The sequence below is a fragment of the Beta vulgaris genome, chromosome 4 (assembly GCF_026745355.1).
Source record: "Beta vulgaris subsp. vulgaris cultivar EL10 chromosome 4, EL10.2, whole genome shotgun sequence".
NCBI lineage: Eukaryota > Viridiplantae > Streptophyta > Magnoliopsida > Caryophyllales > Amaranthaceae > Beta > Beta vulgaris.
The window spans coordinates 1,250,418-1,274,746 of record NC_079205.1 but is presented as its reverse complement, the minus strand read 5'-3'; the positions used below and the strand labels follow the sequence as shown (position 1 = coordinate 1,274,746).

Sequence of the window (24,329 nt, the reverse complement as noted above, 5' to 3'; positions counted from 1 at the left end):
TGTTCGAAGCTCGGGCCTCGGGAAAGTCCGAAAGTGTGTATTATAACCTTCAATTTTGGCTGTTTTTGCGACATTTTTGGACTTCTCCGGGCCTGGTCATATTTTCTCTTGAAAAATTCGTAGGAGTATATACGTGACTTGTAATGTTGCGCGTGTGCTTGGCACCATTTGCATTGCCTCGAAAAGCCTCTGAACACCCCATTTGTTCATTTCTCGTAAAATCCAGAATTACCTCGCAATGAACGTAAATGCATCCATAAATTCGTTCCAAGCCATATGACTCCTTTTCAATGACCTTCCATGTCCGTAGGAGGCATCCCGTGGCGTTCGAAGCTTGGGCCCCGGGAAAGTCTGCAAGCGTGTACTTCAACCTTCAATTTTAGCTGTTTTTGGGATATTTTTGGACTTCTCCGTGCATGGTCATAATTTCTTGAAAAGTTCATTGGAAAGCCGGCGTGACTTTCAATGTTGGGTGGGTATTTCGCACCATTTGTATTGCCTTGAAAAGCCTTCGAACACCGCATTTGTTCATTTCTCGTGAAATCCAAAATTGCCTAAAAATGAACGTAAATGCATCTATATATTCGTTCCAAGCCACATGACTTCTTCACAATGACATCTGAGGTCCCTAGGAGGCATCACGTGGCGTTCGGAGATGGGACCCCGGCAAAGTCCGAAAGCATGTATTATAACCTTCAATTTTTGGTGTTTTTGCGACATTTTTGGACTTCTCCGTAACTCGTCTTTTGTTGTTTCATCATACCCGAAGTAGTATCATACTCCATTTCACAAGTCTCAAATGTACGTTTCTTTGAAACCTCGAATCAATCGGTTTTCAGTAATTGGACATCACCTTTCTCATTCATCGCATCTCGTGCTAGACTATTCCAAGCCTTCGATTTCTTCCCAGCAACTGCTTGAGATATTTTACTGCTCGAAAAAACAAAGGCGCCTCGTGAAACACACTTAATTCATGAATGCCCGTACTAGGAACAAGCATTAAGACCAAGGCTTGGACTTGCATGTTGGAGAAAGCCTTGGTAACCAACTGTTTGAGTCCAAAAAAGACTCAAACACTCAAAAAGTTACACAATGGTACCATTATAACCTGGTATTGGTATCAAATTGTTATCAGGATTGGTACCAAGCAACCTTACTTTGGTATCAAAATTTCGGACAATGGTACCAATCTAACCTAGCATTGGTACCAAACAACACGCGCGTGAAATTTTTAAGGCTTAAAATGACCAAATTGCCCCCGTTTGAGTCCCCTAAGAGACTCAAACGGTTGGTTGCCTAGACAAACTCTGCATGTTGCGGCCACCAATATCACATACTTGCACTTCTTTTTGACTCTCGACATAATCATCATCAGGCACTGAAATCAAGGTTGAGGGTTTCTCCAATGATTCAGAAAAAGGGTTGGGTTTAATTAGTGGAATTCCAACAAATTTTGCAACAAAAAAAGGATTTTCTTGCTTACCCTAAACTTATCATTCTCCTTAATCTCCTTCTGCCTTCCCTTGCTATGGGTAGCCTTCAAATCCGAACTCCACCCTAATTTCTCGTACTTTTCTCCCGAAATGTCCCATGACACCACAAGCAAAATAGAAAAACAGAAGTCATTCATAGACAAAGTCCACCTGAATTTCTCTACATCTCTTATCTTTCAATTTCCAAAAACGACGTAGAGGTTTTGTCACATCAAGCATTAGTTTGACTCTCCTATATCTACCAATACCCAACATATCTTCTTCTAGTTCTAGGATTTCTCCCATGTTGCCAATTAGGGCTTTAACTATTTCATCAGTTCTATATTAAAAGGGAGATTTTTAATTTGCACCCATAATGGATATTGATTAATTGTTACTTGGTCCGGTTGTTCATCTCCGTTAGCTTCCTTCAACAATACTAACATATTATTAAAGCACCATGGTCTCCCTTCAAGAACCCTATTCATAACCCTCCAATGAAAAAATCGGAAGGTGAAAAAATTAGGGCTAAGAACCCGAATGACCAGGACATGAGATGGTGGCCAAACTCCAATTATGGTGCGTTTGAAACCATCAATGTTATATGATCGTTATGTGAGCGGTCTTCTAATTAAAAAGAACCAAAGACAACTTATTCTCCACACTAGGGTTCGAGGAATCAAGTTCTAGTACTACTTCTTCGTCATCGATCTTGAGATTCGAAACAATATGGGTGAGCTCCTCAACCATGGCTAAGGAGGCACAACCGCCGCAGTGGGAGCGACCAAGATGGTAGGGATTTCCACCGGGGTAGAGAGAGGGAGCCTTTCTTTCAAGGGAGTTTTTTATTGAGTTTATTTTCACATAACATAGTTGCTCGTATTTACTACTCCCTTTGTTTTTTTTTATCTTTCTCACTTGAAATCTTGACACTATTCATAATTAGAGAGAATCTTCTCAATTTTTCTCATTTTATAAGAAAAAATATATTGATGTGGGATCTTATTTGATTCATCTCATTTAGTACTTTATTAATAATTAATCGTTGTAATTTTTACTAGTATATAATGAAAGATATTTAAGTTCAAAGACGTGCAATGGGAGACGCGCACAAAAAAGTGATAATGATAAAAAAAAAAACAAAGAGAGTAATTCTTTTGTTTTTTTAGTTGATCCACTTCGACTTTGTCAGTATTTACATACATAAGTTTAATTATCTCGTGTGTATGCTTAAGAAATATTGTAACACCAAATCTTATTATTTATTGATAATTAGATATAATAAAATCAAAGTATTACATCACCTAGAATACTTAGAGAAATTAGTCATTTAAAATTTTAATTAGTAGTTAAAACATTTTCCTTGCATATAATACTGCAACTTATTGCTTTTCCCTATGCTTTGACTACTGGCTCAAATCAATAAACCAAAAAAATGAATAGAATTCTAAGTGATAATTAGAAATTCAATTAATTAGTTGAGTAATGAAAGTGAGATTATACTAAACGATGTTTATATGTCAATTAAAATATAAAGGCATAAAAATACCTAGATGAGTAGGCTTAAAGAATCACTATCATCATAGGAGAATTCATTAAGATAATGCTTACATGAGGATTCAAACCCTGAACAAATCCTAAAATTCGGCGCAATACTCTACAGTGGTATCACCTTTTTATATAAATTAAGGGCATTAAATTCCTTATAGCTAATTACATTACATTATATTAATGAGTGTGTGAATCAAATAATCACTAATTAAATCATCCTGAAAAGAATCTTTTCCAAGATTGCCATGGTAGAAAACCTCCTGTCAAGAAATACACAAAAGCACATGAAAAAATGCAATAACATTAATATTGCCAATAAGATTTTCTCAATAAAAAAATAGTAAATGAAGCTTCTAATCAATAATTAATACATACCACAGCCAGGGCACTTGAAGTAGTTTTTGTCCCTTAAAAGTAATCCTGAACCTCCACAAACCTCACATCTTCTTTGTGCTACCTACAACATTAGATATTTGTTAAAGGCCAGTTTGTTATCGTTTTTTGTTTTCAGTTTTTTTTTTTTTTTAGAAAAAACTAAAAACCAAAAATTGGAAACTAAAAAAAGTGATTTTCAATTTTCTTTCCAAAATCATGTTCCCAATAAATTTGAATTTGACTAATGTTTTATTCAGTATAGGACATATATCATATGATTTTGAAAATAAAAAAACCAAAAAACAAAAAACCACAATAATATCAAACGGACCCTAAAAAAAATCACTTGCCCTCACATTAATCATGCAGGAGACTCATTGGATAAGAACTAAAATAGTAGGCCAAGTTCAACAATTGTGGTGTTGAAACCAATTTTACCTTTAAAATATGGATCCGTAATCATTATGATCCATTACATTTCTATGGTCAATCTACATTATGATCACCGTGTATTACAGTAAAACATATTATACATATAGATTCAAGATTTTCCTTGCAAAATAACACTACAAGTCAATGCCATCACCACCTATTCATCACAATTAAGTAATTCAAGATATATGCACAAACAATGACTTACAATTCTTTTGCTGAACTCAATTCCCGCAACAATGAAAGGTATTACACCAGCTACACCAACAATATATGAAATCTCAGCAAAAGAAACGTACTTATGATTAAAAATGAGCAAATAAGTAGAATATAGTATATGAACTTGAAATCATAGGATCAAATCCTATACTACGCAATTTCTAACTTTTTTTTTTTATTTACATGAATTACATAGATTAAAACGCTCTTAAGGAGAACACCACGTGACACCATTCCTTATTTAGAAACGCCTTTTAATAGATTTATATAAATTAGTATGAAATTGTATCTTTGATTAGTCCAACTTTTTAAATCTTGGATATATCATGAAATACTTCCTCATATTTTTGGTAAGTCCAAAAAAAACACTAATCAATTTTCAAACTAATAATATACTGGTAGGAATTAGTGGCGGATGCATGTTGATAGAAGTGGGTTCACTTGACTCCACTTGGGGAAAAATTATATGAGGAAAAAACCTAATTTTTAGTATATACATGTAGATAAAAGTATTCATTAGTAGTAAGAAAGATTCCACTCAACACTGTTTCGAGTACTTATGATTATTGACCCCATTGCATATACTTTCTAGATCCGTCACTGATAGGAATATATGCAGGATATAATAAGACAATAATTATAAAGAAATTTAATAACTTATGAAAGAATTTAAGGGTGAAAGAAAGACCTAAAGAACCAACAATAATTTGCCATGTAAGTTGAGCTTGAGCTGGATCTCCTATTGCTCTTGAAACATCATCTATGGCTTTCACCCTCACATTCAACTCTCTAACTTTAACATAACATTGTTTTCTTAATTTATGGTTAATAATTATGGAACTTGGATTGTTAAGGTGTGTTTGGGTATTGATTGAAGAGTTAAAGGAACTTGGGGAAATGAGAGGAAAAGAAGAGAGGGAAGAAAGAGTTTCCATTGTTTAGAGCAAGGAAGAGCCAAACAGTTCTTTAAGTTTTTGGAGTGATTATTAGATCATAGGGCCCATAACCCATTTGTGCTGTGTATGTAGCACTTATTAGACCACGTCGATTGATTCATTAAAATTTGACCCGCTTTGTACCCGGCCCGACATTACTCAAATATATGGTTCTCGTTTTTTTGGGAAGGAAATGATCTAGTAGTACCCACAGTTTTTATTTTCAACATAGAAGAGACCTAATTTATGTTCATTAGAGTTTTTTAGGTAAATTAGAAAAATAAAAAATTAGAATACATTCTCCTATATTATAATTTTAGAAAGTTTGTCGTGCATTTTATTCAGTAATGACATTTTTCTATTCAATGACTAGTTTAATCCGTTTGGTATGATTACCGAATTAGTTTTTTAAAATTATATGTTGTAGTTCGATAATCAAGAAGAAATAGAAAGGAGAAGAGAGGGAACGACTAGGATAGTTTTCGGATAGTTTTGGGTTAGAGTGAAATTGAATGAGCTTATTAGAAAAATCAGTTTTAGATTCATCTAATTTTATGTTAGAATTAGATTGCCTATTCTAATAATTTGTGTATAAAAATAAAGATCATTATATATAGTAATACACATATAGAGTGATGAGAATGTTTGTTTTCTATTTTTGTGCTTCAACAAACGAAATCAATATCCGATTAATTTTGTTCTTGTTTAGTTCAACCTTTCATCAATCCATTACAATTGCTTGGTGGTAATGGATTCCTCCAATTTGTTGCTTTCACTCCCTAGGAGTAACAAAATCCATTACTTATTGATAATTGCTATCTTTCCATTTTCAATACATGACTTGAACTAAACACCTAATAAAGGTACCTACTATTGTTAACATTCCCCTCTATTTGTTATCATACCCTCTCCATTTCATAACTTGAACCAAACGACCCCATAAAGTCATCAATTCTCGGAAGATCTAAACCTTTTTTTCCGCGTTGAGGAATAAACCAAAAGAAATATTCAAAAGTGCTCCCAACTCCAAGATGCAATGAAATATGTACTTTAGAATACATTTGATGATGGAAGTACTCCAAACCACCCAATTACTCTACATGTTACATAATCAGTAATTTTGATCAGTACCTTCTGCAATTGCTACCAACCAACCGATTACTGCAATATCTTAGCTACCATTGTACCAGAAATCAGCCATGGACTATCTACATTGACATAAACAACCATGCTGTTGCACTATATTGAGTCGGTTGAAAGCGAAACCTCATCTGCTTTTGCAGTCAGTAATCCACACAAGACTCACCTAATTTCTGGATCGTAGAACCTATAACAAGAAGGAAATTCCAATCCAATCCGATTCTTTACATCAAAAAGCTTCTCAAGTATTTCAACAATCTAATGTACATAGAGCGTGGATATTGTAGAGTCGTTGATTGTTATAGCAGACACGACATATTATCTGAAACTGAATCAGAATGAGGTGTAACTGAACCTCGTTTAGATCAAGCAACGATGTCAAAACCCAGAAATTAATATAAACACCTATGGCCAAAATCAGAGCAAGAAACATGGGTCTCCTGGGGTGCATGCAGTATAATTGTCGCCCGACACTCCGACTTCTTAATGAAAAGAGAACTACAGTACTGTACAAAAACAAGGGTATGCTGAGAGCGAAACCAAAAAAAGAAGGTGCATAACAGAAAAGTGAAAATGGAAAACAGAGGAATTCAATAAATTTAAATGTTCTTCTAGGATTACTTCAGCAAACAGCACGAAACGTGACAGTAAGAACTAAGACCTAACATTATAATTAAATAACGAACGACGATACATTACACTCCGATCCTAAATTACTATACTAGCTAAAAGTTGCAAGATTTCATAGTGCCTTGCACTGGAACAGAAAAGGCATAAAAGTGCAGAAAATTCATCAGTAAATTGGAAAATGCAGTATCAATTAGTTTACTAGTGGATTTTGTTTACCCAACAATTGAAAAGCAGAAACATAAGCACAAATTAACACATGCCAATTGCTAGAGATGTAAATCTTCTCATCATTATCAGTACTAATAACTAATAATCTTATATCAGCAAAGTTCATACAGAAGACAGTAAAAGAAATGAAGCAAAGCTAACTTTTGGGTATGCAAACCAGTTTCGCACTGACAAAACCTACCGTAACTTGTGAATAGCTGAATAGGGCATATCCATCCTTATGCAGCATCACCAGCAACTCTTTCTCTTATCAAAGCTGACTCATTGAGCTTCTTGGATTCATTCATGGTCCAGCAACTAACTGATCTTCCCAAAACGAACTCATCAACCATGGAGATATAAGACCGGGAATAATTTGAATTCTAAACTTGTCACTTATAAGTAAAAAGACCCCAATGTTCTACAACTCGAAGAGAAAATCGAGAGATTTTATAAGCGCCTTGCATGCATTACATAGATGCAGTTCCTTCTGACAGTTCTAGACATGAAAATCACGACGTTGACGCCTTTGAAAAACTCCAGTATCTTTCACCTCATATTTGGAGTCCATGAATCCCCCCCCCAAAAAAAAAAAAAAAAAAAAAAAAAAGGAACAGGCCATCATTTAACGTTTCGCACTTAATGGCATCAAGATCCAACATGTAAACCCGAGAAACAACCTTCAATGAGTTCATGAGGACATACAATAAATCACCCTGCAACTCAACCAAGAATTTGTGGTGTCTCTTAAAGAACCTTTTACAATTATCTCCAAACTTCAACTCAAATTTCTTAGAAGAGCCTCCTTTAAGATCAAAACTCAAAATCCTCGACAGCCTATTAAGCTTATAATTGTATATGATTGTATCTGCAACCACACAACCTACTCCTTGGTAGTTACCCATGAAACTCCAGAACAAGCAATTTCTCATCTCTAGCATCACTATACCTCAACTCCAACACGGTTTTTCAACTGATACATGCCAACAACACACAAGTCCTTGAGGTATATCAGCTAATTTGGGCAAAGATATATCAATACACTGAACATGGTTTGAATATGGAAGCCACACAGAGTCTTTTGTAAACAGGTTGGAAATACTATCAATCCAACCATAATTAGTCCCACACATGGGATTCTGCGCCTATTTCGAGCTCTTTTCCTCTATAACATTCGTTGAAATAATTAAGATCCAACCAGTATACACAAATTATCAACCTTTGATGATCCCATGAGGATGCATATGAATCACCACGCAAGTCCAGAAACAAAGGTGTAATCGTAATTAAAGTATACTAGGTATGTGGTGTTTCATAAAAAATTCAACTCTAAATTCTTATAAAATGCTTCCTTTGAGGTCAAATATCCGATTTCTTGATGAACGGCATCTTCCTAAACACCTCATATACGTATTCTTTATATACGATTGTATCATCGATCAAACACCCTATTAGTCAAGGGGTTTGAAATAATTACCTTGGCAATGGATTTCCAATAACTTATACATCAACCAAACCTACATTCACCCTAATCCAATCAAAATATCAAGTAGTTTCACCTGTTATGACAAGGTTAGGCTATTGCTATGTTTTAACTAACCTGGAGAATGTTGGATCAAGCCTAGCCTTCAATGAACCAACTACCAGAGAAGGTCAAGCTAGGGTAGGCTGGTCCAAGCCATTACAATTTAGAATGCAACACCACGCTGATCTCAAACCCCAACTAGGCCTTTTCTCTTTACAGACTAGAATCTACTATTCTTTACTATGTCATTGAGCTTCTATGGGACGAACCACCAAGCTCCATGTAGTTCATATGTCTACCTTAAAAGTCCTAGTTCGTGCTTTGGTTGGGTATATATCTATATTCAAGGCGCTAAGCCCAAACAAGTTCTGGTCTACCAACTAGCTAACCAACTCTACCCACATCGCATATCATACTCCCTGATACAGTATCCACGTCAAAAAGGAACACTCAATATGCAACTGTAGGCTTGAAACTCCATAAACAGTAACTGCAATTACTATACCGAGCACATACACATTCAAGAGCTCTGACAGTCAACAATGTGCAAAGCAGCAACCATACAAGAACTCAGCTTTTCCAGTAATTTACTAAGTCATAAATCTTCAAACCTATAGCGCTATGCACTCTGAACAAATTATCTCAGAACTAGCTCTATACGTACAACAAAGACCTCGACAATTATTTTCTAGAAAAAGGACTCAAATAAAGCATTCAATATCCTTTAATCAGCTCAAAATTAACCATTGCTTATATGCAAATACAACATAATGTCTCAACCACTTGGGTCACATGTATAGCAAAGGAAACATAATGCAAAGGTATTATGAGACATTGGGGAGATATGATAACTAAACAATTCCCACTACTACCAGTAATGCTCTAGCATCCTGATCTCTAACCACACAACAAAAGAGACAATCTCTAAATATTAACCACCATGCCCCATAATCTACTGAGTAACTGACAACCGTTATAGTAATATAAATGGACAACTGTGATAGGCACAAGGGGGCTCAAATTAATGATATAAATGGAAAACTGTAATAGGCACAAGGGGGCTCAAATTAATGATATAAATGGACAACTGTAACAGGCACAAGGGGGCTCAAATTAGATTCTTACGTACCAATGTAATGTCCGTTGCCAGTTGCCACCTAAATTCCTCAGCTTCATAAAGTGTAGACTACACAACTGTAGCAAGTTGTAAGCTCCCATAATTACCACTAAACAGGTTGAGTTATGAATCAAAGGATGGAAACCAAAAGATTATAGACTACAAAGGCTCCAAAATAATCTACAAGATAGCATAAATGAGAAAAAAGAGATGAAGATGAAGAAGCTACTGACTCCAGGGCAATACACCAAAACATTGATCAACTTTGATAGAGATCTCCTAATCGCCTTCACAATCTTACAATTCTAGCAATTAGAAAGGCATTGTTACCCTGGTAAACTCACAGAAGCACCAGAAATAACAATATCTATATCAACTTTTAACAATCAATCTAGATTGTACCAACTGAGCTAGCACTTGCATCTGTTCCAATACAGCACTAAGGGCGACGCGGAATCAATAAAGTTCGTAGGTACAATATTCATCTAAGTGAACACAATTACAAGATAACTGCCCCTTCAACAGGACTCCACAAAAATGAGGACTAGCCTACATAAGACTACATTATTCGAACATAACTCAAATCATAAGGTCCATCACTCCGGCAAAAGCAATAGTACAAGTCGACAAACACAACAGACACATGAATGACCCAAAAACCATACAAGACACCTGAAACTACCGTTTTCTAATCATATAGGCAACATCAGAGACGACAGTAACAAATACACGCCATAAATGCTCCCTTAAACATTCATCAGACCAGTTGAAACAGTCTCAAATTCTACTCTCAACCAATTTCATCATGTTCGAAAATATCCCAGCAATCCACCCAAGAAAAACACAAATCTTTCCGGTCACATTAACGAACAATCTTACATACCCAACAACCAAAACTCACACACAACTTACACACCTTTCCCATGCAAACCAAACAACAAAACTTCAAATCCAAAGAAACATTCTTTCTCATCATTATCAACACTCAAAATAAAATCCCACCTCATCAATAACACACTTTCAAATCAACAAAAGTTCAAAACATAACAACAATTGGTGCATTATTATTTCAATTAAACCTCCATCTAATTGTTCAAAATGCTCAGTAAAATTGTTCTTAAGCTTGATTTCATCACAAAATCAAAACAAACAACATTAAAAACTTCTCCATCAACAAAAATTGAATCACTGATTAAGCTGCTTCTTGTAACGAGCTACCTCATCTTCGTTAGGGAAAAAACCCATAAGTCTCCCAGCAGAGTTCTGATAAGCATACATAAACCCACCCATTAACCCAATTAACCCACCTGTCACCATTGATGGACCCTTAATTCCTGGCTTAATCCCTAAAAAAACCACAAAAAATAAATTAAAAAACAGATGAAATTGACAAATGGGTATGTGATAAAATGAGGAGAGAGAAAATGGGTTACCGGATAAATAGCCAACAGTGACGGAAACGCCGGTAATTGTGACGAAACGAAGATAATCTAAAGAGCTGAAATTACCAACGACTTTGGTAAAAGGTGGGTTTCGATCGACGACTGTGTATTCTGGTTTAGTTGATGCTGTAATGTCTGTGTTCATTTTTGTGTCTTTTTTTTTTTTGGTGATCGAAGGTGTGTTAATGGAGATTTGATTCACACAGAGTCTCTATCTTTGTGAAAGTCGCTCTTTCTTTTGGCTGCTCCGATCTGATAGAAGAATTGCTGTTTTGGGGTTTGGAATTGGAGGATACTCTGCGTTTAGGGGTTAGTCATTACTCATTAGTGAGTGAGAGTTTCAATAACTTTTTGGAAAAATTGATTCTAATAATCAACCTTTGGGTCATTCGCTCAAAATAATCTTATTTTTTTATTATTTTTTAATAATCCAACCTTCTAACACTATCTGCTCATTTTGAACCGTGACATGTTGAAATAGGTTAATGACTAGGAGAATGAGTTAATTGCACACTTGTCTTGTTCTGATTTGTTCGGATTTAATTATTAATTTAAATTTTAATTAACTTAACCAAAACATATAACTACCAGCACCACCAAGGCACCCTGCCAACAACACCACACCTCACCCCTGCGAGCACCACCACTCCCGAAACCACCCTCTCCCTTCGACCTCACCCCTGCCAGGACCACTAGTCCACCACTCCCGAAACAACCCTCCCCCTTCAACCTCACCCCTGCCAGCACAACCCTCTCCCTTCGACCTCACCCCTGCGAGCACCACCACTCCCGAAATCACCCTCCCCCTTCGACCTCACCCATGCCAGCGCCACCCTCCGCCTCACCCCTGCCAGCACCACCACGAATCGATTCCACCACCGTATGTCGGTCTGAACTTTGTTCCTAACAATGTTTTAGACCAACGTAGACTAATCAAAAATATATTGAAATTGATTTGATTTTTAGTGGGGTGGGGGTTGTTCGTTGGGGGTGGAGGTGAGGGTGGGAAGGAGGTTGTTTGCTGGGGTGGGGGTGGGGACGGGGTTGTTTACAGGGGATGGGGTTGTTCGCCGAGGGGGGAAGGGACGGGTGTTAGTAGGGGTGGGGGTCGTTGCAGCGGAGGGGTGGGGGTGGGGTGGGGTGGGGTGGGGGAGGTGTGGTTGCAGGCTTGCAGCCGACAGGAGGTGGTTGTTGTTGGTGTAGGGGAGAAGGAGAAACATTAGGAGAAAGATTAGAGAAGGAAGGAGAACAATGAAAATAAATAAATTAATTTTACCATTTCATCAGGTAAATGGGTTTGTGGTTCAAAATGAGCGGATAGTGTTAGAAGGTTGGATTACTAAAAAATAATAAAAAGATGAGATTATTTTGAGCAAATGACCCAAAGGTTGGATTATTAGAATCAATTGTTCCTAACTTTTTTCTTCTTTATTTTAGGTTAGGGAATTAGTTTCAATAATTATTTTCTCGCTTAAATTATTAGAGATGGCAAAACAAACTCGCATTAACTCGAAATTCACGATTTGAGATATGCTCTTTTCTCAAAAATAACCATCCGAAATAGAAATGAAACCCGAAACAACATGAATCGAAACGAACATCAATTCTACATAGAGTCCCAGACCTGAATATGACTCCACACCCGAAGATAACTCAAATCTATTGTACCTGACCCAAGTAACCAGGAAATTATGAAACAAACATGGTCCCCTTGCTATCCCTTATCAACCACCATGAAGCTTAAAAAAAAGTGCAATTGTGTGGGCTTGTGTCTAAGTATTGTGTCCTTCAAGGACATTTCATATATTTTTAAGAAAATAACCCGCCTTTTTTTGACTTGAAGATGATTCATATAAGAAGTAATGCAATATTTTAGGACGACCTTACCCGAATTGACCCAACCTAGATCAACCTTGAACTGATTGCACTCTATCTGATTCAACATGAACATATGTTTACTCGGATCATTAAACTCGCACTCGATATGGGAGTACACAAACTCGGACTAGCTCAACCCAAAAAAAAGTTCACCTAAAATGATCCAACCTGCCACCTCTAGATTAGAGGCCCGGCCCGGTCATTTTTTTTTTGTTTTTGGGCGGGCTTTGGGCAAGCTAAAAACGACTTTTTAGTCTATTTTTTGGCCCGGCCCGTTTTGGCCCGCAAAAGCCCGCTAAGCCCGGCCCGAAATAGCGGGCTTTGGACACAAAAATTCGGCCCGAATTTAGGCCCGGCCCGGCCAATGGGCAAATTTTTTTGGCCGCGGCCCGGCCCGAACCCGGCCCGGCCCGGCCCATGATCACCTCTACTCTAGATATTACCTAGCACATAGGCTCAGAAATTTAACAAAACAATTCAATCACATATGTTTTTTTTTCACGATACACTTGATGAGTATATGAAGTTGTATTACAGAGTAATATGGTCATGAAACAGTACATAATCTGGTAGTATCACAAAGTAATAGAAAATATTTTAGTGTCTTTAATTTATGTTTCACGCATGCAGCTATAACCTACATGATTGTCAATCGTGTGCTCAACCATATAGAAGACTAATTAGAAAAATAATTAAAAGGAAGAAATTGGGTGAAATTATCAAACGAAATTGGCTGCGTGAAATTGAGTTAATTTTGGACGGTAGAAGAAGAGGAAGAGGGAAAAAGTAAAAGTCGAAAAGGAGATAGGAATAATGAGAGGAATAAAGGGGTTATGAGGAATAAGAGATACTTTGAAGGATTATCTTTTGTAAAGTGAGGTTGTATTTAGCAATTATGTTTTAAAATTTGGAGAGAACATATTTCCTCCGTTCTATTTTAAATGAAACGTTTGTTTTTTTCACACAACCAAAACGCTTCTTTAATCATTAACATCTTTAGTCGTGTACACGTAAAAAACATAAAAAAGTTATAATTTGATAGTATGCAACGAGACGAATCTAACTAAATCTCACTTGACTAAAATTTTTCTTTATATAATAGTGATAAATTGAAGTCAATATTGATTAACGAATCGTGTCATTTCACCCAATATTTCATTTAAAACCGAACGAAGAAAGTATATAAATTGACCTGAAGGCTGAAGTGAGCTAGTGAGCTAGTGAGCTCTTACCTCTTATCTTCTTCCTCTGGTCCACACTCCACACTGTGACACTCCACTCATTACTCAACAAGACAACAACAACATGAAAACGAAGAAGAAGATAAACCACAAGATTCCTCGAATCCTCTTATTTACCTTCTTCCTCAATCCCCCTTTTTATTTCTAGGGTTTTCCGTATATTCCATCACTTTGTCTTCTCCTGCCTCCTTCAATGTCGATTTTCTCTTCTTTCTCTCTCTTCTCTATCTCTCCTCACCTCCATTTTCTCTCTCCTCCCGCCATTGTTGAAGCTCCCTTCATTTCTTACAACCACTATTACCGCCTTCTTACTCCTCCTTCCGCGCATTCTAACCCTAAGCTTTTGAAGTCCAATCGACGCTCTCGCTTCGGCGAGGCGCTTTCTGCGTTTCATCATGATGATGATGATGAGGATGAAGTGATGGAAGATTCGAATTTGAGTTCTGTTGTTGTTGATGGTGATAAAGATGATAAAGATGATGATGATGATGATGGTGTTCCTTGGTTTAATGATGATGTAAGTTTTTTTTGGAGAGTTTGATGGAATTCATTTCGGTGCTTGATTTTTATGAAATCATGCAATTGTTTGGTTTATTAGTTGATAAATTGGACAAAATGATGGTGTTCCTTGGTTTAATCATTAATGATGTAAGTTCTTTGGAGTATTTGATGGAATTGATTTTGGTTGCTTGATTTTCATGAAATCATGCAATTTTTTGCTTTATTAGTTAATAAATTGGACAAAATGATGGTGTTCCTTGGTTTAGTGATGTAAGTTCTTTGGAATTTTGATGGATTTGATTTTGGTTGCTTGATTTTTATGATATCATGCAATTTTTTGCTTTATTAGTTAATAAATTGGACAAAATGATCCTTTTTATGTGTATTTGTAGTGAATTTATAGTTTCAGCTGAGTAAAATTATTGTTTACTAAGACTGATTTAGTGATTTACCCAAGTTCTTGGTTTTGGGGGTCGTTATTGACACTTGATAGAGCTTTGCCCAGTTCATATATGCTATAAACACTCTACAGCAAAATAAGTGGTACGTTATATCAAGAAAGCAGTACATTAAAATTGAAAAGTAGTGTATTGAAATCAAAGATATTGTTGTCTTAATATAGCTACATTTATGATTATATTTACTAGCATTTATAGTAGATATTAATTAGGCATATCTTGTTATTGACATTCAATCTGTGAATGGGAAGTATTCCATTACATTTGATCTATCACCTAGTATTGAGGAGAAACAACTTAGGGTCATATCGCGGTGTTAAGGCTCTGACGTTGGTGCTGTTGGTGGTGTTATTATTTATAATTGACCGTCACAAATGAGTATTATGCATCAAGTATCATGCGTTGTTTAAAAAGTTAAGCTCGAACAACCGCATTAGACTTTTGTTTGGCAAAATGATTTGCTAATTAGGTTTAGGTTTTAGTTTTTGTCATAGGTTGCTCAGCATAGTAGAAGGTGGAGGGAGAATAATTTTATGTTTTGTGGCCGTTCCTAAAGTTTCTCTTATTAATAGGTCACATTTGATTAGTGTCTTTTTTTTAAGGAACTAAGTTAGAATACTTTGAGTCTTGACTAATTCAATTTTTACACCTTCACAATACCATAAACCTTGGAATGTACGGTTAAATACATTAATCAGGGTAATAACAACTTACTTAATAGAAGTTAGCTTATACTGTTGATACCTCAAAAGAAAAATGTAGCCTATTATTTGGCTTTGGGGGGGGGGGGGGATAAATGATACGACTCGTATATTAAGATCCAAAGCTTTGGGTTTCAGGAAAGTTTACAGCTTGACTTGCATATACCAAAATCCTAAATGCATATGTAGAGGAAAGCGACTAGGAGCGCTTTTGCTACCATGCTACATTGATGTTATAATGCAATTAGTATATTGCATAACGTGCCTCATCTTAAGGTCCAGCAATGCTCTAAGATTTCATTTACATCTATCAGAATAAAGTTGTATCATCATCAAATAATGTTATGTGATTAGTTTTAATAAATTTTCTGCAGGAAGATGAATTTGCTGAACCAGCAAACTTGAATAGGGGTGAGCAAAGATCCCAACTGCTGGCTGCAACCAAGCTGAGACCAGGTAAGATTTAAAGTCCTTCATAATTGCTTCCTGTTGAAGTCCAATTCTTATGTAATTCTGTATTTCTGTTTCTAGGAAGTCCGAAAAAGACAAGTAGTGTGGGCACAAAAGCAGATGGCAAAGGGAAGGTAGGCTTTGATCATGTCGTGGAGTGTCAGTGTGAGGATGTATTGCTGCTGTTTGGTCTGAAGAGCCTTCCATTATTGCCTTTGATTGCAGTGGGAAGGAAAGAAAGGTCCAAAGAAGAAATATTCGCAGCTAGCAGAGGAGTTTCGACTAGATACTAGATGGATTCCCCTTCTTGATTATCTGACCACTTTTGGGATGAAAGAGTCTCATTTTGTTCAGATGTACCGAAGACACGCAAATGCTTTTCATATCAATGTATATTCTGCACGGGAAAGGCTGGATTACTTGTTGAAGGTTGGCGTCAAACACAACGACATCAAGAGGATACTATTACGGCAACCTCAGGTTCTTGGGTATACTGTGGACAGCAATATGAAGTCCCATGTGGCGTTTCTGATGGATCTGGGTATCCCTGATTCTAAGTTAGGGCAAGTAATCACCGCTGCTCCATCTATCTTTTCATATAGTGTTCAGAATTCCTTGAAGCCCACTGTAAGATACTTGATAGAGGAGGTTGGGATCAAGAAAAGTGATTTGGGAAAAGTTGTGACTTTGAGCCCTCAAATTCTAGTTCAGCGGGTTGACATTACTTGGAATGATCGCTATGATTTCCTTTCAGAAGAACTGGGAGCACCTAAAGAGAGTATCGTGAAAATGGTTACAAAACATCCCCAGCTTCTTCATTACAGCATTGAAGATGGATTATTGCCCCGGATTAACTTTCTAAGGAGCATTGGCATGCAAGATTCTGAAGTCTTGAAAGTTTTGACTAGCCTCACTCAGGTCTTTTTCTTGTCTTAAAACTCGTCATTTTTATAATCATTGTGCTAGCCTTGAAATGATTACAACATAAGTCTTCCCCTGAGCTGTAATTTTTTTAGGGCAAATACAGTTCATTTTCGTCAGATTGCCTAAATATAAAATTCATTTATGTTCATGTCAAGAGTATTAGTACTAAATTTCAAGGGTTGCTTGTCATCTAAATTTCCAGGTTCTTTCTCTGTCACTGGAGCAAAATCTTAGGCCAAAGTACAAGTATCTGGTTAATGAACTTCAAAATGAAGTTCAATCCCTGACAAAATACCCCATGTACCTAAGCTTGTCACTAGAACAGAGAATTCGTCCTCGGCATAGATTTTTGGTTTACCTAAAGAAAGCTCCAGAGGGACCATTTCCTTTGAGTTCTCTGGTTCCGACTGATGAATCCTTCTGTCAGCAGTGGGCAGGAACTAGTGTGGATAAGTATCTAGCATTTAGACAGAGCATGATGCTCAAAGAGCTTGCGAAAAAATATGAAAAGCAAGGGTGAACTAGATTGCCTTAATGGAAAGCGGACTAACCAGACGACGGAGCCCTCTCATCATGAGTTCATTTTAAGTACAAACACGTATATAGTCAAATTCTGGGTCAAGTTCATAGTTCACTGACATCTATATCAAGGTACGTTGAATCCCTTCTGTACGGACTCTTACCTTCTTACTTTGGAGTTTGCATGAATGGCATTTTGATTTTGGAAGGTCATTGCTTAATGTCGTATGCAAAAATTCTTGCAGGAATCACTCTCGTTTCTGACTTGTTTATACTATGTATATGCAATTTTCCTGAAAGCGAGGGGTGCTAAAACTTATGACTCCTCTAGTCTTCAAGCAAACTCACATGTTGCAAGGTTCTTTTGGTGAAATTTATACAAGGTTAGTTATTACTTATCCATGAAGGCCGTGATAATATATGCATTGAATTCTATACTGCATGATCGCCATCCATGAATCCTCTGATGAAGGGCATGTAGAATTTCACTTTTCCTCTGTAGCACCTTCCTCCCTAGAAAGTTATCTAAATCATACAATAAATCCATTCACAGGGTTGTAGAGGCCATACTAAATACAGTAGGGCAATTCTTGTAAAGTCCTTTTGGGAATATTTTTTAATCGATGTACTTAGTCTTCCCATATTTTGGTCACTTGTTGCAGGGTTAATGTTCTTGACTTCAGTTGTATTGGCAACAGATTTGCGCACAATCAATACATATGTTTATACAGCAGCAGTGGATGGCAAATTTTGTAGAAGTAATTGTCATAACCTGTCAATGGTAATCTTACTTCAGAAAGCTTATGTGCTTGCTGTTTGTCATTTTACTTTATACATGTACATTTAAGTTCACAGCTACAATGAGCAATTGGCCGGATCGGTGATATGTGAAACCATATGATGTAAGAAATAATGTCCTCTACATATAAAATAGGTTGAATCCGGAAGCAAAACTTCGACATGCCTAATAAACGTTTACTACTTTTGTTTGCATTTAGTCACACATCACTAGCTCAAGTTATTGTGTCAGCAAGATTTTGTGAGGGTTTTTGGACATACTCTCTATATATAGTTTTATATGTTAGCCGTTATTATACGGCAATAATGGTAATGAATCATGTGTATTTATGTACAAAGTGTTTTATCTAAATGCCCTCTGTGATGAAACTTGATCTCCAAACATGTTCTTTTCATCATAAACTTCAATTACTACTCAATAATACCTCAAAATGGTAGTGGAAACTTATGTATAGAAACAGGTATGTGGGATTGACAAGCATATTACCATACACATTGGCATGAGGACTTCCTGCACAAATTTATCTGTAGATTTATCATCATTAATTACTGGCTACAAAACTGACTGAGAATAGCTTTGAAAAGCTTGGGGCTGCTGGGCACGGCCGCATGGGAGGTCAATGATGGTGAGTTGGTCTATTCGGCCGGTAAGAACTAAGTGGATTAAATACTACCTTTCATTCAAATTTCATCTTCAGGCTACTAGTTTGAACAGCACTTCAAACATGACAAGTAAATTTCAATGGAGAGTAGTATATTGATCCACTTAGTACTTACTAATTCTTTTAACTGTTGATTATTGTGGACAGATGCAGCTGTTGAGGGTAAGTTATTGCGAAATGCATACAGACTATACACCAAAATGAGATATTGAGTCGAAACTGATCACCTCCCATGATAGAAGTCACACCCAGAGAAAGAGAAACACCATTGAATTGGTTAACAACATTCATAGAGAAGCTTAAACTCAAATCAACACCCAAAATTGAAACTTTATATTGACAGTGTTAGGCTGTTAGTAGAACATGAGATCATTGATCATCTGTCACAATTTTGATTTTTTGCCCAATTCACATTTAGCCCTTTCAAGCAGGATGTTGGAAAACAGTGGCTAGTTGTGGTGGTCGACGGCTCAAGTAGGTTGAGGTTTGGTGGCCACCACCATATAATCTATGAACTCTAGCACGGTCGTCGTTCAGTTTCTTCTTCACCATCAGCTCTGCCATCTCTATCCTTTTATCTGTCTGTTTAATAATTTCTGATTTTATGGATAGATGATAGTGATAGGGAGGTGAATTTTTAGAGGGAAAGTATCTTTGTAGTGAGCCTTGGTGGCCAGGGAATGTCAGAACATAGGCCTTCTGTTACATCAATGGTAAATTAAGGGTGCTTTTGTCCTTTTCAATTGAATCTGACCTCATAAAAATTATCTGAATTTTTGGAATTTTTTTTTTGCTAAGATGAATATTTCTTGTAAGTGGGAGAAATTTGGAGATCTCACTTTATAAGGGGTAAGAATCAAACCCCGGTAGAAGAAGGGTATTTAACCAAATAAACCAATTGATTCTTAATATTTTGAAGTACTTTGACCAAATTGACCAAATAGAATGAGGTACAATACTATAAAAAAAAAAAGAAGGTGGCTTTAAGTAATTGCAAACTCTTAGAAAAGTTGGTGTGACGATTAGACCATCAATTAATTAGGTAAAAAAGTAATGAAGTTCCCAAAAACAGATAATAAATTAAACAATTGAATATCTATACAAAAGTGACTAAAATTATATAGTCATAAGGAGTAATATTAACAAGTTCAATAAAATAAGTCAAATATTAAATACTTTGACCAAATTGACCATTTGATTAGACTGTCTTACACAATACTTATTCTTTACGTAATTGAACCACATAACTATATATAAAGGCACTAGCGGTAAAAAAACGAGGTTGATGCAATCTTTCAAAAGATCTAGCGAACTAGCCAGGATTTTCCAATAATACGAAAATTTAGTAGAAAAAAGCTGATCAAATCCGATTTTCTAAATTCAAAATAAAAAACCAAACATAACTAAACCAAATCAAGCTAGATTTCTAAAAAAAATATCACAACTACATGTATACATGGCCTCATGTCAACCCCATATATCAAGCAAGACTAACCATTGGCAATTAATAACTTGCATAATCACAAGTCACATCCTTATAAATCTCATCTACTAGTACTACTCACATGAAATTGGTTGATGACTTGACATTTTATTCTTTTTTGGCTGAAATAAAAAGGAAAATGAGGAGATTATTATAAGAGTACTACCATATTCTTTCTTGATTAGATTTTATACACCTTAATTAGCAAATTATTCTTTACTAATTAAAGAAAACAACCACTTTTAGACTATGTATATATATATATATTATATATCCCAGCTGTAAAGCATATATTAGTGTAATTTGTAATGTCTCCAACCATTCTTCTCTTCTCCGGAAATCACTCACTTAAGGACAATCCTTCTATATTTTGGGAAGTTGGAAAGTCATTATCATCAAGTGAGGCCCTCATGAATGAGAAATGTTTGAGAGATGCCTTTCATTAACTTTTATTTGGGAGGGAAATGAATTATAGGTTTAATAATCTTTGTGATTATTGATTTAAGTAGAAATTAGTAGTAGGAATTCCCTGTTTTCTCTTGGAAAATGACATGTTAATTTTTTTAACCTATGCAACTAGTAGATAGATTTAGTTAGGAATTGAAGTCGGCTTAAGTGATGAGCTTTTCCATCTTTCCAAGTAAAGTTTAGAGTTCAATTCCTAACCCCACGCATTTGGTTGAGATTTGGAGGGGAAACATATCTCTAGTAGATGGTTCTTGATGAATGTCTCGATGTGATGATAGGTGGTGTGACCTTGAGATATCGGTTTGAAATAATGAAAATCGTTTGTTCCTTTTTTTTTTAGCAGCTCCAAGACATATGTTTGACTATTGAAATCTTCAATTTCATATCAAGTTACAAGAACTTGTTGTTTGAAAATTACACGTTGCGAAGAATATATTGACATCTCATATATCTCTTTATATGAGAATCCATAGACAAAGCTATAAAATTTGATCCTAAAGAAAATAAACGAGACAAATAATAAAGAAATGAAGGTAACTTACTCTTAGAGTTGATCAACTCCAGCCCGACCCGATTTTTAGGCAGGTTTGGGCAAATTTTTTCGGCCCACGGTCGAGCCCAACCCGATTTTTTTGCTTTGCACAAGCAAAAAATGATTTTTTAGTCTATTTTTTGGCCCGAAAAGCCCGCTTGGCCCGGCATGAAATAATGGGTTTGGGCACAAAAAATTGGCCCAAATTTTGACCCAACCCGACTAATGGACTTTTTTTTAGCGTGGCCCGCGGGAACCTGGCCCGGCCCGGCCCATGATCACCTCTACTTACAGTTTCAATTATCTATTGAACAATTTGCATTGTTTGATATAAATTGTGACAAAAAATCCAAATATTATGCCAATTGTATGACAACTCTCTAGTAACAAGAATAATTATTCTATGAATTCATGCCATTAGAATTTAGGAGGTGAAACATTCATTCCAAAACAGTAAGTACAACATAATTGGGTTTGTCCTTAGATGTCAAAAGGGCTCCACACACATGGAGGAAAAGAGGAGCCATCATGCACATCCTTCTGGTCATCACATGATAGAATTGGGAATTTTGTGGTTAGGAATTAGGATGGTTCATAAATAGATAATGTGTTCTATAGAAAGGTAGAAAACAAGATATAATTTTGGTGATTCTATACCTCAAAATATAGATGGCCCATCCCATTAATTACATTTTAAATCATTCATGCAATTCACCATCATCATTACCATTATCAATGAATGGAAGCATATTTCATATAAGGAGGTTAAATACTACGCATAAAATATTATCTTGACAGTTTATCGTACATTCAGTAACTTAATTATAGCTAAGTGTAACTACAAAATCCCTAAAAGAAGAGTTATAATTAAAAAACAGGCGAACTTCTATAAGAATTTGATTTTATATAGAAACCTTCACATGAACCTATTAATGTAAAATAATATAAGTACACTTATAAATTTTATCTAAATATTTTAAATAGTTTTTATAGACATGCTACTAAAGGTCTCTATAGAAATATGCAAATTACATCTTTAAGAGTTGATGAATACAATTAAAAGTAAAAACACATACGTTTTGGAAGTATATATTCAAGCGTAATAATAAGTGGAACTTCTTAGGATATAAAAAAAACATTAAAAGTTATCGGTCGAGTGGTTTGCCAGAGCTTCTTAGGTAAATAAAAAAAAATTAAAAAAGAAGTTGTGGGTTAAGATTTTAATAGACATATATACACATAAAATTGAGTTTAATGGAAAAGTTAATTTACCTAATAATCTCCTTTGGCATACTCCAGACCGGAATTTGTAATCTTTTTTAATAAAATTTAAACATATTATAAATTTGATATATTAAAACTAATAATACTAAAAGCAATAATCTTAAAAACAATAAAGATGGGGTTTTAACTTTCTAAGTTTTCTAATTTTCAAACATTTTTTAAAAAATAATTCCGGCCCATTCTGATACGGACCAGAAATTTCCGGGTTCGAACAGGAACGAAAACACGAAATCCCAAGTTTTAATGGACCGGAGACCGAATCGAAATTTCCCGGTCCGATCCATTCCGATACAGTCCGAATTTCAATCTCCGTCCAAAACTGCACACCCCTATATATAATATAACCATACAAAAGTAAGCTTTTAGCCCTTCCTAAAAAGTACAACTGTTAACACGACCACTTAATGCTTATCTATAGTTTGGAGATTCCAAATTATTGAACTTACAATAAGCAAATATATTTTCTTAGAATCATTTTATAATAAACTTCTAGTAGGTTTGTGGAAGTGATGAATCAAACAATATTTAAATGTGAGACACACTTTGCCCATAAATGGTCCAAGTCAGGAGAGAAATCAGTCAAAACATTGGAATTGCTCCTACCAATCACAAAGCCCTTTAAAATAGCCTGACCAAACCATATGATTAAATAAAAGTTGATACTTATATAAATGATCCAAAAAACAAGAGACACAGATGCTTTTTTGCTTTTATTATGCAACTATCAAGAAAATCTTGATAACATATGATAAAAATAAAATTGTATGGTAGAATTGTATGCACCTATGCTCTTGTTCCCTCCTAACTTGGCACTTTCATGTGGCATCATCAATATCAAGCTCAGTCAAAAGACAATAACATTGTACTCCTATATTGTTGTACTATAATAGTGTACTACTCCAATAATAGTGCAAAAATTGTTTACAAACTAAGGTGAAGATATCAACCAGAATACTAACAAGATCATTCACTATAATTTCGTCGAACGACATTTGTATGAAGTGAAAAAAAATATATCCTAGTTACACTGAATGTAACTGTAAAATCGAGTGTAACTGTAAAACGATAATATGTCGGTTTGGCTTCGCGTACTTCATTACACTAGAAAACAAAACAAATGGGGATGAAAACACACCCCTCCATTATGCTCTTATGGAAAAAAGTACATGAATGATGATCATTCCATACATAACCTGATAACATAGCGAGATAAGTTTTGTTCGCGATAGGTTTAGGCTAACTCCGATGGTATGTACATCCCTAAGTAGTTGAGAAGTATAGACCGGTAGTCTTAAGGCGAATAACATAAATGGAAGGAAAGCACATACATAAAACAATGAACGATTAGAGAAACACTATACACTAATATAGAGGTAATTCTAGAG

At 35.7% G+C, this 24,329-nt stretch overlaps 3 protein-coding genes across 8 annotated transcripts; 1 reads left to right on the top strand and 2 right to left on the bottom strand.

The window, feature by feature from the left end:
• Positions 1-3,030: 3,030 nt before the first annotated feature.
• LOC104891824 (hypothetical protein) lies at positions 3,031-5,085 on the bottom strand. Its single transcript, XM_010677581.4, has 4 exons — positions 4,738-5,085; positions 4,039-4,088; positions 3,399-3,480; positions 3,031-3,283 (listed from the first exon to the last, which is right to left on the bottom strand). The coding sequence occupies exons 1-4, from the start codon at positions 4,982-4,984 to the stop codon at positions 3,237-3,239; spliced, it is 426 nt and encodes a 141-aa protein (XP_010675883.1). The 5' UTR covers positions 4,985-5,085; the 3' UTR covers positions 3,031-3,236.
• A 5,503-nt stretch (positions 5,086-10,588) lies between these two features.
• On the bottom strand, positions 10,589-11,362 carry LOC104891825 (NADH-ubiquinone oxidoreductase 20.9 kDa subunit). The gene is made up of 2 exons (XM_010677583.4): positions 11,037-11,362; positions 10,589-10,949 (listed from the first exon to the last, which is right to left on the bottom strand). The coding sequence occupies exons 1-2, from the start codon at positions 11,188-11,190 to the stop codon at positions 10,789-10,791; spliced, it is 315 nt and encodes a 104-aa protein (XP_010675885.1). The 5' UTR covers positions 11,191-11,362; the 3' UTR covers positions 10,589-10,788.
• Positions 11,363-14,142: 2,780 nt separating this feature from the next.
• Positions 14,143-19,925, top strand: LOC104891826 (hypothetical protein). 6 transcript variants are annotated; one of them, XM_048642500.2, is made up of 8 exons: positions 14,143-14,681; positions 16,199-16,280; positions 16,356-16,408; positions 16,500-17,192; positions 17,401-17,849; positions 17,963-18,100; positions 18,416-18,498; positions 19,325-19,925. In XM_048642500.2, the coding sequence occupies exons 1-5, from the start codon at positions 14,358-14,360 to the stop codon at positions 17,716-17,718; spliced, it is 1,470 nt and encodes a 489-aa protein (XP_048498457.1). In that variant the 5' UTR covers positions 14,143-14,357; the 3' UTR covers positions 17,719-17,849; positions 17,963-18,100; positions 18,416-18,498; positions 19,325-19,925. The 6 variants fall into 6 exon arrangements, with proteins under 6 accessions (XP_048498457.1, XP_010675889.1, XP_010675888.1 ...); XM_010677587.4 differs by having other exon boundaries at positions 18,380-18,498; XM_010677586.4 differs by having other exon boundaries at positions 18,380-19,141.
• The last annotated feature ends 4,404 nt before the right edge of the window (positions 19,926-24,329 follow it).